Source organism: Schistocerca gregaria, chromosome X, assembly GCF_023897955.1.
Source record: "Schistocerca gregaria isolate iqSchGreg1 chromosome X, iqSchGreg1.2, whole genome shotgun sequence".
Lineage (NCBI taxonomy): Eukaryota > Metazoa > Arthropoda > Insecta > Orthoptera > Acrididae > Schistocerca > Schistocerca gregaria.
This window is the reverse complement of record NC_064931.1, coordinates 184,083,464-184,097,308: the sequence shown is the minus strand read 5'-3', so window position 1 is coordinate 184,097,308 and position 13,845 is coordinate 184,083,464. Positions and strand designations below refer to the sequence as shown.

Sequence of the window (13,845 nt, the reverse complement as noted above, 5' to 3'; positions counted from 1 at the left end):
GCTTTCCACAGTGTTAATCACATTTTCCTCCAAGTCTGGTGTCCAGACATTTCGGGTACATCCTTCATGATTTCCTACTTCTTGAAGCAACCCTGTCTCAGACAAACAGCAAAACACTGTTGCAAATATTGAACGCTGTAGTTGTTGTCGGCGGGAATAGGTCTCTTGATACAACCTCACTACACACCACCCGTTGCCATTTGCCTTTTGAATACAGAACCATTATGTACAATGCTGTATCATATCCACTACAAGGTGAGTCAGCTAGAGAAGTGAATTGGACACAAAATTACCCATTACTATGGCAAGAGAGGGCACTATGGCAAGACGTATGAGGAACAGTACCACCATGCTGTAACTGTGACTGCATGGTGCAGCGTGTAATAGACCGCAGTACCTGTAACACTGTATGTTTGAATAAATGGTCTGTAGCATGGAAACCATGTGTTTCCAGACATAAATTCATTTTACCTGTTTTGTTCCATACCCTCTGATCGATCAATCCCTAGAGTTTGTCCACGGTAGAAAAAAATCATGCGTTATGCATATACTGCAAAGATGTGACATAATTTATCATGATTTTTTACCTTTTCTTTGCACTTGGAACTTTTTTTAACTGAAATCAACTCAGACTCACCAAACAAAAGGTAGAAGCGATCATGGCCAGATTCACAAATACTTTTCTTTTTAACAATGCTTTCTTGGCATTCTGAGGACTTCTTTGGAGATTGGCTGTTATCTTCAAATCCACTTGCATTTAGCCATAAAGCTGCTGCATGAAGAATTGGAGGCCATGAAGTTAAGTAATATGGTCTAGATGACTCCATGGTGTCTGTAGTATAGAATGCACCACCATCATGAGGTAACTGGCTTGCAAATTCTGGAAGAGAAAAGATGTATGAAACATATACGTATTACGTCCTATATTATTTCCACCATCCATACTCTGATGCAGCATGTGCACTCATTAATTTGTATTAGCTTGGAAGAACAATAAGTTAGTAAATCACTGTCACATTCTACAGCATCTAATGTTTTGACATTGGAAATGTGCAGATATCACCAAACAGTTGGAGCAAATATTCATCAATCAATTACAAGAAATAAATTCAATAATAGGTCCCACAAACAGGCTTTAAACTAATAATATTGCACCTTCATGCACAAATGACAAAAACTTTAATGTTACATTATTGCCTGCAGCCAAAAGGAATCACTGATTGACAAACTGAGGACAATTGTAATCCTTTCCTTGATGATAAAAAAACTGCCTTGACATCATCTTTGGTAATGTGCAACAAAATAATACCATCTGCAAAAGATGAACTAGAACCATCCGGTACCATAAAAAAAGGTGACTAAAGACAATGGCCACTAATGTTTAAAAAGGTAACATATACCCTGAAAAAGAAATAAATGAGACAACTGTTATGTTCTGAACCAATGAATTTGTTAGTACATGGGGAAGGGAAGCTAAGATAGTAACCAAAATAAATGTAAGTTGTAAAAATGGAGTGGTGCAAAAAGACTTTGCTGGACAATCAGAAAAAGAGCTGACAGCCATAAACATGAAATACAAGTGACAGGTTAAAATTCAAGATAGATAGTAAAGTTCTAGAACAAAAATTAGGCAAAGTTCTGCATATGGATACAACAAAGTGTGTGTTATTGAATTAGCCCTGGGGGATGAGTCAGGTGTAACTGTGCAAGTATTCATGAGTCAAATTTATTTCTATTGAAATTGTGGTATCCACGCCTGGTGATTCTGAGTGACCTCTGCAAAGGATGGAGCTCAACGACAGTCACCAGATAGCACTGTACATCTGCTGCTGCAGTTCAGTGCTGCTTGCAGGACACATGCCCACCTTACCAGCATATCACTGCATGCAGCTGCTCATTAAACATCACAGCGCAGCAGCTCACTCTTCAGTTGTGATTCCATTGCGATCTAGTATCGTCGCTACACATCACTGTCTTGGTCATAGTATTTGCTACATCTTAGGTTTTCACATTTGGATTACTCAATGGATTTGTTATTCTACTGCACCATCTCTGTTGACTGTCTTCCTGTTGTTGTCTCCACCCTGTTTATTTTCAGTGACTCATTACTGATTACCTTGATCTGTGAGCCAGTTTCGGCAGGTCTCAAGTTGTTTCTGGGCTTAATAGATTATGGTCACTATAATGGTTAGTAAAAGGTTAGTAGTTACCGATGGACACAAAGCTCATGCAGCTTGTGAAACAGCAACAGCTGCTCCTGCAGCAACAATTGCAACTGCAGTTCCAACAGCGGTTTCAACAATATCAACAGCAAATTCAGCTTTTGAAGGATCAATGGTAGGCACAGGGTACTCTTCCCGTACAGGCAGCACACAGTCATCCACTCACATTTCCACCAGTTAGCAATGTTAAACAAGATTGGGAGACGTACTTGCAGCAGCTGGAACAGTACTTCACCATTCTTTCTAAAAATTACACTCTCCAATGGTCACTCTTCCTTCTTTAGCTTACCAGGAGATGTTTTTCTTACTAAAGTAGTTGGTTCCACTCTCAAATCCTGTCACACTCATGTTCACAAGTAGATATGTTCATTGCTTTTAAACTATTATTTGTAACAGTTTCACATAGTCACATCACTCCTCAAGTCTGAGCAATACTACAAGCAATCTCGTAAGGTGTACTGCATGTGGGTAACAAATCTGCAAAGGTTGAGTTGCCGTTGCAATTTCATGTGTGTGAACCTGGCTCGCAAAACTTGATAGACAAATTCTTTGATCTGAGGTATAGTGGTCCAATTGGCTCCTAATCCGGAAGTATGCACTACAGCTTTTGAACTGAACAACTCTTCCTTGGATGATATTTTGCAAACTGCACACACTTTTGAGATCGCACAGGCAGCCAATGAACACCTCACGGCTTGACCACAAGCAGCAGTGGTTCAGCCATTGCCTTGGGGGTGGAATTCTTGTAAGCCTTTTTCCCGACGGCATCATCATGATTCATTGCTTTCTGGTGTGTTGATGTTTTCTGAACAGCCAATCACACCCCATCATCATAAGCATTGTGGTCTCTCATCATGCTCTGAATGTTTCACAGTACACCCATGTGTAGCCTACTTAGATCAATGTGCACAATGCACCCATCGAGGTAAAGATGGGCATATCTGAGCTGTCTGTCGATAATTCCACAAGATATGCCTTCTTTTACCAAGTTGTTTATTCATCTCAGAATTGTGAATCACAATGTCCATTTCCAGGTGGATATTGGAGCTACTGTTTCCGTGGTCAAACTCCAATGGAATGGATCTGGTATCCAAGTCCAGCAATTTTAAAAGCCCACTGGAGGGCCTGGAGCTTGACAATAGCCACTACATGGCAGTGTCCAGCTGTGAGCAAGCACTTGTGTCGCAGTGCTGGCTACAAAAACATTCCCATCTTACTGGCATATTAGTGGTCACAGCCATCTTTTAAAGGCTGCAGCATAGCAGCTCACTCTTCAGTTGTGATCCTGCTACACCCTTGTAGTGTTGTCACTACACATTGTTGCCTTGGTCATAGTATTCACTACACCTTAGGTTTTCACTTTTGGTTACTTGTTGAACTTGTTATTCTACAAAGCCACCTCTGTTGTCAGTATTCCTGTTTTGTTATCCCCATATTTATTCTTGGTCATCTGCTGCTGGTTACCTTGGCCTATCAGCCAGTTTATGCAGGTTCTCAAGTCATTCCTGGTCTTGTTAAATTTAGGCCACACTAGAGAGCAAGCATTTCAGCTTTGAAAATAGTGGCAGAAGGAAGCAAATGTTTTGACACTTGATTCACAGATAATTCAGATTCTGATGAAACCATGAGAATTAGTTGTTTGTATTATCAAGCTTGGTCACTTGCATTGTTAGCTGCAATTATAGATTTATTTTCTTTAATGTGGCTTCATGCTATTTATTTGTCAACTTCATTTATTTTATTAATACTCCCTTGATATTTAAAAGAAATGTAGTTTGGACTGAAATGAAGCTATAGTTAGTTTCTTCCTGACACTCTCACTCTTTTCCTATTAAGAGTCTTAAAGAATGCTGTATCCCTTTTATTTTGCAATGTGTCTTAGTGTAAACGTCTTCCTATTTACATTGTTTTGTTCACAAACTATGTGATTTGCACAGTAGCGATGTAGATGTAGATGTATTTGTGCTATTACGTAACTTAAAAATTTATGCCAAGTGTCTATTTCAGCTGTTGATAAGTGAGAAATGGTAGTAGCCCACATAAATATCATGCAGAAAGCTTTTTTTCTGGTTTTCTTAAGGTTTACAACTCCTGATTAAAATCTCCCTGCACAGGATATAGTGCAGCCTGCCATAGTATTGAGTGTGACCTGGCGAAAATAGCCTCTGCGACAACCCATACCAATGTTAGGCTGGTGTATACTATTGTGGGGCATGATCAGCCCCAGTTGAACCGCTCTGTCAGGAGGGTAAATATGGAGTTGGAGCAGTTGCGTAGGGCGGCCACTCTGTCAGACATTTGAGAGAGTCCCTTTAGTCAGCCATAGTGCCAGTGTCGCCCTAACCGCCATCTGCTTCACGTCTGCTGTGCAGCGAGCTACCTTAATTTAAGTATTAACTGTATTTTTCTTACTTGACACTTCTTCTACCGTGTGTTTTTGCTTTTAGGAAGCTTTAATTGTCGAGTGCTATTAATAGTGTTCCGTAGACTTGTGTTTTTGCTTTTAGGGAGCTTTAATTGTCGAGTGCTATTAATAGTGTTCCGTAGATTTCGTGTTTGTTTTGAATACAGTCAGAGAGAGTCCCTTTAGTCAACCATAGTGCTAGTGCCAGTAGTGCTAGTGTTTGTTTTGAATACAGTCCAGAGACAAGCAGTGCTATTTCCATTGTTTTCTACAAGAAGTGGTTAGCAATCACAGTTTAGTCAATAATCAGCCGCCTTTAGTGAATTAGCAGTCTAGTTAAAAGTTGATTAAGTCTCTTCAGTAAATTTATTCCTTAGGATGGATAGGATGTGTGACTGCTGTGTACGGACGCAGGAGGAGCTGGCCACTGTTTGCGAACAGCTGAGTGTGTTGATGGCCGCGGTCAGCCGTCTTCAGGCTGCTGCCTCGGAGTGTAGCGGCTGTGGGGAGTCTGGTGCGTTGCAAGGTACACCCCAGGTGTTACATGCTTCACCCACTGTCCCTGCTGTCGAGACATCTTCGCGGGTACCGGGCGCGGTTGGGCCACCCTTTCCCCAAGGGGAGTGGCGGGTTCAGCGGCGTTCGCGGCGCACGAGGCGGAGAGTCAATGTGGAGGCTGGCCGTGTGGCATCGCCCGCTCTGCCTGTGAATGGACATGTGGCTGCTCCTTCAGCAAGGTCCGAGTAGGCACACGGGGGGAGGGGTTTATTAGTTATTGGGAGCTCCAACGTTAGGCGGGTAATGAAGCCCCTTAGGGAAATAGCGGAAAGGTCGGGGAAGAAGGCCAGTGTTCACTCTGTCTGCTTGCCGGGGGGTCTCATCCGAGATGTGTAGGAGGCCCTACCGGCGGCGATAGAGAGCACTGGGTGCACCCGACTGCAAATTGTTGCTCATGTCGGCACCAATGACTCCTGCTGTCTGGGTTCAGACGTCATCCTCAGTTCGTACAGGCGGTTGGCGGAGTTGGTGAAGGCGGAAAGCCTCGCTCGCGGGGTGGAATCAGAGCTAACTATTTGTAGTATCGTTCCCAGAACCGATCGCGGTCCTCTGGTTTGGAGCCGAGTGGAAGGCTTAAACCAGAGGCTCAGACGATTCTGCGGAGAGCTGGGGTGCAAATTTCTCGACCTCCGCTATTGGGTGGAGAAATGTAGGGTCCCCCTACACGCCGGAAGCGGCTACGAGGGTAGCGGAGTACGTGTGGAGTGCACATGGGTGTTTTTTAGGTTAGAGAATTCCCTCCCTAGGTCCGACAAGACGTCTCCTGAGACGCGGCAAGGCAGGAGTAGGCAAAATGCAACAGGGAATAACAATATTAATGTGCTAATAGTAAACTGCAGGACCGTCTATAGAAAGGTCCCAGAACTGCTCTCATTAATAAACGGTCACAACGTCCATATAGTACTAGGGACAGAAAGTTGGCTGAAACCACATGTAAACAGTAATGAAATCCTAAACTCAGATTGGAATGTATACCGCAGAGACAGGCTGGACAGTGAAGGGGGAGGCGTGTTTATAGCGATAAGAAGTGCAATAGTATCGAAGGAAATTGACGGACATCCGAAATGTGAAATAATTTGGGTGAAGGTCACGCTTAAAGCAGGCTCAAACATGGTAATTGGATGTCTCTATAGGCCCCCGGGCTCAGCAGCTGTTGTGGCTCTGCACCTGAAGAATAATTTGGAAAATATTTCGAGTAGATTTCCCCACCATGTTATAGTTCTGGGTGGAGATTTTAATTTGCCGGATATAGACTGGGAGACTCAAATGTTCATAACGGGTGGCAGGGACAAAGAATACAGTGAAATATTTTTAAGTGCTTTATCTGAAAACTACCTTGAGCAGTTAAACAGAAAACCGACTCATGGCGATAACATATTAGACCTTCTGGTGACAAACAGACCCGAACTATTTGAATCAGTTAATGCAGAACAGGGAATCAGCGATCATAAAGCGGTTACTGCATCGATGATTTCAGCCGTAAATAGAAATATTAAAAAAGGTAGGAAGATTTTTCTGTTCAGCAAAAGTGACAAAAAGCAGATTACAGAGTACCTGATGGCTCAACACAAAAGATTTGTCTCAAGTACAGATAGTGTTGAGGATCAGTGAACAAAGTTCAAAACCATCGTACAATATGCGTTAGATGAGTATGTGCCAAGCAAGATCGTAAGAGATGGGAAAGAGCCACCGTGGTACAACAACCGAGTTAGAAAACTGCTGCGGAAGCAAAGGGAACTTCACAGCAAACATAAACATAGCCAAAGCCTTGCAGACAAACAAAAATTACGCGAAGCGAAATGTAGTGTGAGGAGGGCTATGCGAGAGGCTTTCAATGAATTCGAAAGTAAAGTTCTATGTACTGACTTGGCAGAAAATCCTAAGAAATTTTGGTCCTATGTCAAAGCAGTAGGTGGATCAAAACAAAATGTCCAGACACTCTGTAACCAAAATGGTATTGAAACAGAGGATGACAGACTAAAGACCGAAATACTAAATGTCTTCTTCCAAAGCTGTTTCACAGAGGAAGACTGCACTGTGCTTCCTTCTCTAGATTGTCAGACAGTTGACAAAATGGTAGATATTGAAACAGACGACAGAGGGATAGAGAAACAATTAAAATCGCTCAGAAGAGGAAAGGCCGCTGGTCCTGATGGGATACCAGTTCGATTTTACACAGAGTAAGCGAAGGAACTTGCCCCCCTTCTTGCAGCGGTGTACCGTAGGTCTCTAGAAGAGCGAAGCGTTCCAAAGGATTGGAAAAGGGCACAGGTCATCCCCGTTTTCAAGAAGGGATGTCGAACAGATGTGCAGAACTATAGACCTATATCTCTAACATCGATCAGTTGTAGAATTTTGGAACACGTATTATATTCGAGTATAATGTCTTTTCTGGAGACTAGAAATCTACTCTGTAGGAATCAGCATGGGTTTAGAAAAAAACGGTCATGTGAAACCCAGCTCGCGCTATTCGTCCACAAGACTCAGAGGGCCTTAGACACGGGTTCACACGTAGATGCCGTATTTCTTGACTTCCGCAAGGCGTTTGACACAGTTCCCCACAGTCGTTTAATGAACAAAGTAAGAGCATACGGACTATCAGATCAATTGTGTGATTGGATTGAGGAGTTCCTAGATAACAGAACGCAGCATGTCATTCCCAATGGAGAGAAGTCTTCCGAAGTAAGAGTGACTTCAGGTGTGCCGCAGGGGAGTGTCATAGGACCGTTGCTATTCACAATATACATAAATGACCTGGTGGATGACATCGGAAGTTCACTGAGGCTTTTTGCAGATGATGCTGTGGTGTATCGAGAGGTTGCAACAATGGAAAATTGTACTGAGATGCAGGAGGATCTGCAGCGAATTGACGCATGGTGCACGGAATGGCAATTGAATCTCAATGTAGACAAATGTAATGTGATGCGAATACATAGAAAGATAGGTCCCTTATCATTTAGCTACAAAATAGCAGGTCAGCAACTGGAAGCAGTTAATCCTATAAATTATTTGGGAGTACGCATTAGGAGTGATTTAAAATGGAATGATCATATAAAGTTGATTGTCGGTAAAGCAGATGCCAGACTGAGATTCATTGGAAGAATCCTAAGGAAATGCAATCCGACAACAAAGGAAGTAGGTTACAGTACGCTTGTTCGCCCACTGCTTGAATACTGCTCAGCAGTGTGGGATCCGCACCAGATAGGGTTGATAGAAGAGATAGAGAAGATCCAACAGAGAGCAGCGCGCTTTGTTACAGGATCATTTAGTAATCGCGAAAGCGTTACGGAGATGATAGATAAACTCCAGTGGAAGACTCTGCAGGAGAGACGCTCAGTAGCCCGGTACGGGCTTTTGTTAAAGTTTCGAGAACATACCTTCACCGAAGAGTCAAGCAGTATATTGCTCCCTCCTACGTATATCTCGCAAAGAGACCATGAGGATAAAATCAGAGAGATTAGAGCCCCCACAGAAGCATACCGACAATCCTTCTTTCCACGTACAATACGAGACTGGAATAGAAGGGAGAACCGATAGAGGTACTCAGGGTGCCCTCCGCCACACACAGTCAGGTGGCTTGCGGAGTATGGATGTAGATGTAGATGTAGATGTAGAGGTTCCTGTTGCGGCTACTGATAGAGGGGATTTCACAAGGCATGGCCTACACCTCAATAGGAAAGGGAAGGGTAAACTGGCAGGCTTGTTAGCGAAATCCATAAGAGGGGACACTAGTACTCATGGATGTACCTCTTTTTTAGACTAATATCAGTGTCCAATGAGAAGTTCAGGCAGGCAGGAGATAAAAGAGGTCCAAAACTCACAATATTCTCACAACAGTAAAGTAAATAATAATGTTATCATATTTAACCAAAATATTGCTGGATTAAAGAAGAAAGTAGATCCTCACAAAAGTAAAGTTAAAAATAATGTTACTATTTTTCACCAAAATATTCCAGGATTGAAGAATAAAGTAGATGAGCTCCTGGGTTGTTTAGATGACATTGAATCTGATAATGTAATAGATATACTAAGCCTGTCTGAGCATCACATTGTGTCTGATATGGAAAAGGTAAATATCAGTGGTTATAAACTAGCTGCACATATGAGTGGAGAGAATAAGGTGAGAGGAGGAGTTGCTATATATGTTAAAAGTTATCACTGTGTAAAAAGCTTCGATACAAAAAAGTTTTGTCTAGAGCAACATATAGACGCATGTGAGTGTGAACTTAAACTGAAGGAAGGGCTCTTTTATAATTGTAACAGTATATAGGTCCCCTTCAGGAAACTTTCATTTATTCCTGAAAAACTTGGATGCCTTGTAGTGCTATCTGTCAGATAGGGGAAAGCAAATTATTATTTGTGGGGACTTCAAAGTTGATTCACTGAAAGAGTGCATTAAGAAGAATGACCTGGAAGTCTTGCTCGGTGCTTTCAGTTTGACATCTGTCATTAATTTTCCTACTCGAGTAGTAAAGGACAGCAGCACATTCATAGGTAACACTTTTATAGACCAAGATAGGTTTAAAAACATAAATTCTTGTCCTGTTGAGAATGGCCTTTCTGATCCTGATGCTCAGCTAGTTACAGTATATGAAATAGCTCCATTCAGTAATTCAAAACTACCCTCCAAAGTTGTGCATTCAATTAATGACTCAAGAATTACAAATTTCAGGGAAAATCTTCAGTAGTTAGACTGGGATGAGGTGTACAAGGAACCCGATGCTAATTTAAAATATAAGAGAATTTGAAAACTGTTTCCCCAAGAAAGTAGTTAAATCTAGTTATAAGAAACCATGCAAAAAAGCTTGGCTTACTAAAGGAATAAAAATATCTTGTAACCACAAAAGGGAACTGTATCTAACAACAAGAAAGAGCAATGACCCAGAAACAGCCAAATATTATAAAAACTACTGTGCTAAATTAAGAAAGGTTATTAAAAAGTCCAGAAGCATGTGCATTATGTCTGAGATTAATACCTCTGATAACAAAATCAAAACAGTTTGGAATATTATTACAAGGGAGACAGGGCAACCAAGAGTACAGGATGACGGCATTACCATCAAAGTGAATGGAAGTCGAAAACATATGGAATAATGATTTTTTAAATGTTGTAGAGAAAATAGGATCTAAATGTTCATTACAAGAAGCAAGGCAGTTAATGGAAGAGGCCTTACCCACACAATTTGATACAATTGAAATTCCACCCACCTCTGCTTCTGAAATTAGGAAGATGATAAACTCTCTCAAGAATAAAAGCTAACATGGAATTGAGGGCATTTCCAGTAGGATAATAAAAGCTTGTTCCCAAGAGATAAGTGGGATTCTTAGCCACATATGTAATAGCTTTCTGAAGCAGGGTATTTTCCCAGATAGACTGAAGTATGCCTGGGCATGCGGGAGGCCGGGTGGACATACCGCCGAATTGCTCAACACGTGGGGCGTGAGGTCTCCACAGTACATCGATGTTGTCGCCAGTGGTCGACGGAAGGTGCACGTGCCCGTCGACCTGGGACCGGACGGCAGCGACGCACGGATGCACGCCAAAACCGTAGGATCCTACGCAGTGCCGTAGGGAACCGCACCGCCACTTCCCAGCAAATTAGGGACACTGTTGCTCCTGGGGTATCGGCGAGGACCATTCGAAACCGTCTCCATGAAGCTGGGCTACGGTCCCGCACACCGTTAGGCCGTCTTCCGCTCACGCCCCAACATCGTGCGGCCCGTCTCCAGTGGTGTCGCGACAGGCGTGAATGGAGGGACGAATGGAGACGTGTCGTCTTCAGCGATGAGAGTCGCTTCTGCCTTGGTGCCAATGATGGTCGTATGCGTGTTTGGCGCCGTGCAGGTGAGCGCCACAATCAGGACTGCATACGACCGAGGCACACAGGGCCAACACCCGGCATCATGGTGTGGGGAGCGATCTCCTACACTGGCCGTACACCTCTGGTGATCGTCGAGGGGACACTGAATAGTGCACGGTACATCCAAACCGTCATCGAACCCATCGTTCTACCATTCCTAGACCGGCAAGGGAACTTGCTGTTCCAACAGGACAATGCACGTCCGCATGTATCCCGTGCCACCCAACGTGCTCTAGAAGGTGTAAGTCAACTACCCTGGCCATCAAGATCTCCGGATCTGTCCCCCATTTGCATGTTTGGGACTGGATGAAGCGTCGTCTCACGCTGTCTGCACGTCCAGCACGAACGCTGGTCCAACTGAGGCGCCAGGTGGAAATGGCATGGCAAGCCGTTCCACAGGACTACATCCAGCATCTCTACGATCGTCTCCATTGGAGAACAGCAGCCTGCCTTGCTGCGAAAGGTGGATATACAATGTACTAGTGCCGACATTGTGCATGCTCTGTTGCCTGTGTCTATGTGCCTGTGGTTCTGTCAGTGTGATCATGTGATGTATCTGACCCCAGGAATGTGTCAATAAAGTTTCCCCTTCCTGGGACAATGAATTCACGGTGTTCTTATTTCAATTTCCAGGAGTGTATATTAATGACTTGCCATTCTATATTCACGAAGATACAAAGCTGGTACTTTTTGCCGAAGATACAAGTATAGATATCGCACCCAACAGACAAGAATTAACTGGTGAAACTGTAAACGATGTTTTTCAGAAAATCATTAAGTCATTCTCTGCAGATGGGCTCTCTTTAAACTGACAAAACACTGTATACGCAGTTCCACACAGTAAATGGAATTACACCATTAATAAATATAGACCTTGATCAGAAATCGGTAGCTAAGGTAGAATTTTAAAAATTTCTAGGTGTATGCATTGATGAGAGGTTGAACTGGAAAAAAACACACTGAAGATCTTCTCAAACGTTTGAGTTCAGCTACTTATACTATTAGTTAGGATCATGCAAATTTTGGCGATATACATCTCAGTAACTTAGCTTACCATGCCTATTCTCATTCTCTGCTTTCGTACAGCACCATATTCTGGGGTAACTCATCATTGAGTAAAAGAGTGTTCATTGCACAGAAGCGTGTAATCAGAATAATTTCTGGAGCTCATTCAAGATCATCCTGCAGAAACTTATTTAAAGAGCTAGAGAGCTTCACTGTAGCCTCACTATATATACTTCTGAAATTTGTTATTAACAATCCAAACGAATTCAAAAGTAATAGCAGTGCACATGGCTACAACACTAGGAGAAAGGATGATCTTCACTACTCAAGGTTAAATCCAACTTAGGCTCAGAAGGGGGTAAATTATGCTGTCACAAAAGTCTTTGCTCGCTTACCTAATAGCATCAAAAGTCTGACAGATAGCCATATAGCATTTAAAAGGAAACTAAACGAATTTCTTAATTGCAACTCCTCCTACTCATTAGATGAATTTTTGGATATAGTAAGAGGGCAATTTCTCCAACCCCCACAAAAAAAGAAAAAAAATTAAATGTTAAGTGTTGTGTAATATTTTGTGTAATGTAATGTCTTGTATAGACACCTTTTATTAACCTGACATGTTCCACATCATTACGAAGTGATGTATTCATGATCTATGGAACAAGTACTAATCTAATCTAATCTAAATACAGAGGGCTGCATAACATATTGACTCCCAGCCATCCAGATTGATTGTCTGAGAAATAAGTGTCAGCGCTGAACAAATCTTTTTTCTTTATTTTTTATTAATGAACAATGTATTTCAAACTTGTGGGTTGTTCTTCAGGTGCTGCTGTGAATACGTGCAGTAAGTGTGCTTTTAGCAGTAGATTAAAATATTTTTAAAGTATGGTTCAATAGATATGAAAAAAAAACATAGTAACTTAAGAAAATTTTGTTACATGCACAGCAATTACCAAACACTAATAAAAGAGTATGCTATTACTGTAACCAGCACATGAAGATAGATTTAATTCAGCACTGAACTGTCCGAAACAATCACAGTCATAAGTTTTACCAGAAAGATAAGATGAGCAATTATTCTGCTGGGGTTTAAATCCAGAGAACACAGTGATATGTGCATTAATTGTGGTGCAAGAAACTTTAACAGTTACTGTATTCCCAGTCACTGGGAATGAGATTTTTCATGACTGCCTCATTCTTCCTCTACCCTCTCTTGTCACCAACCTTAGGAGGATGGGAGGGAGTTTCGCCAAATCCAACATAGAGTGGCTCTCAGCTATGCTCTCAATATATGGGGAATTGTTTTCTGGAGTTTTGGAACAAACCTTTGGACTGTCCAAAGTTGGAGGCTTTCCTGTGGAGTCACATTAACTTTTCTAGTAATAGTCTGAAAATTATGTAACAAGCTTCTCTGCTGGGCAACAGCAACAAAAGATAGACATTATTAGCTGTAGATGAAGATGAGATAATGAAAATGCCTGTGAGCAAGAAACAGGTAATCACTGACACAGAGCCAGCCAGCAGTTAAACAGATAGTTTTAGCATTTCACGTTTTCAGTGCAGTTATTGTGTCATAATATGAGGTTCATTCAAAAGAAACCTGGTCAGTGCGTCTACCTTTGCCTTACACGTAAGGTGGTACCACGTAACTGCCATGTAACATGGCGCGCCATCTATTGGTAGAGAGACTGATGCATGCACACTGATGTTGCATAGTGCCAGAGTGGTTTCACACCGAAGACAACGTAGTCACACAAGTTATCGTCCACTACTGAACGTGCAGGCGAATAAG

General features: G+C 42.2%; 1 protein-coding gene across 3 annotated transcripts in view; it reads right to left on the bottom strand.

Moving 5' to 3' along the window:
• The window catches only part of LOC126297831 (HEAT repeat-containing protein 5B), a 472,968-nt gene that overhangs the window by 59,198 nt on the left and 399,925 nt on the right, over positions 1–13,845 (bottom strand). For all 3 annotated transcript variants that reach the window (XM_049989077.1, XM_049989078.1, XM_049989076.1), the window contains one exon: positions 638–880. In XM_049989077.1, coding sequence (XP_049845034.1) covers positions 638–880 — 243 coding nt within the window. The remainder of the gene's footprint in view (positions 1–637; positions 881–13,845) is intronic.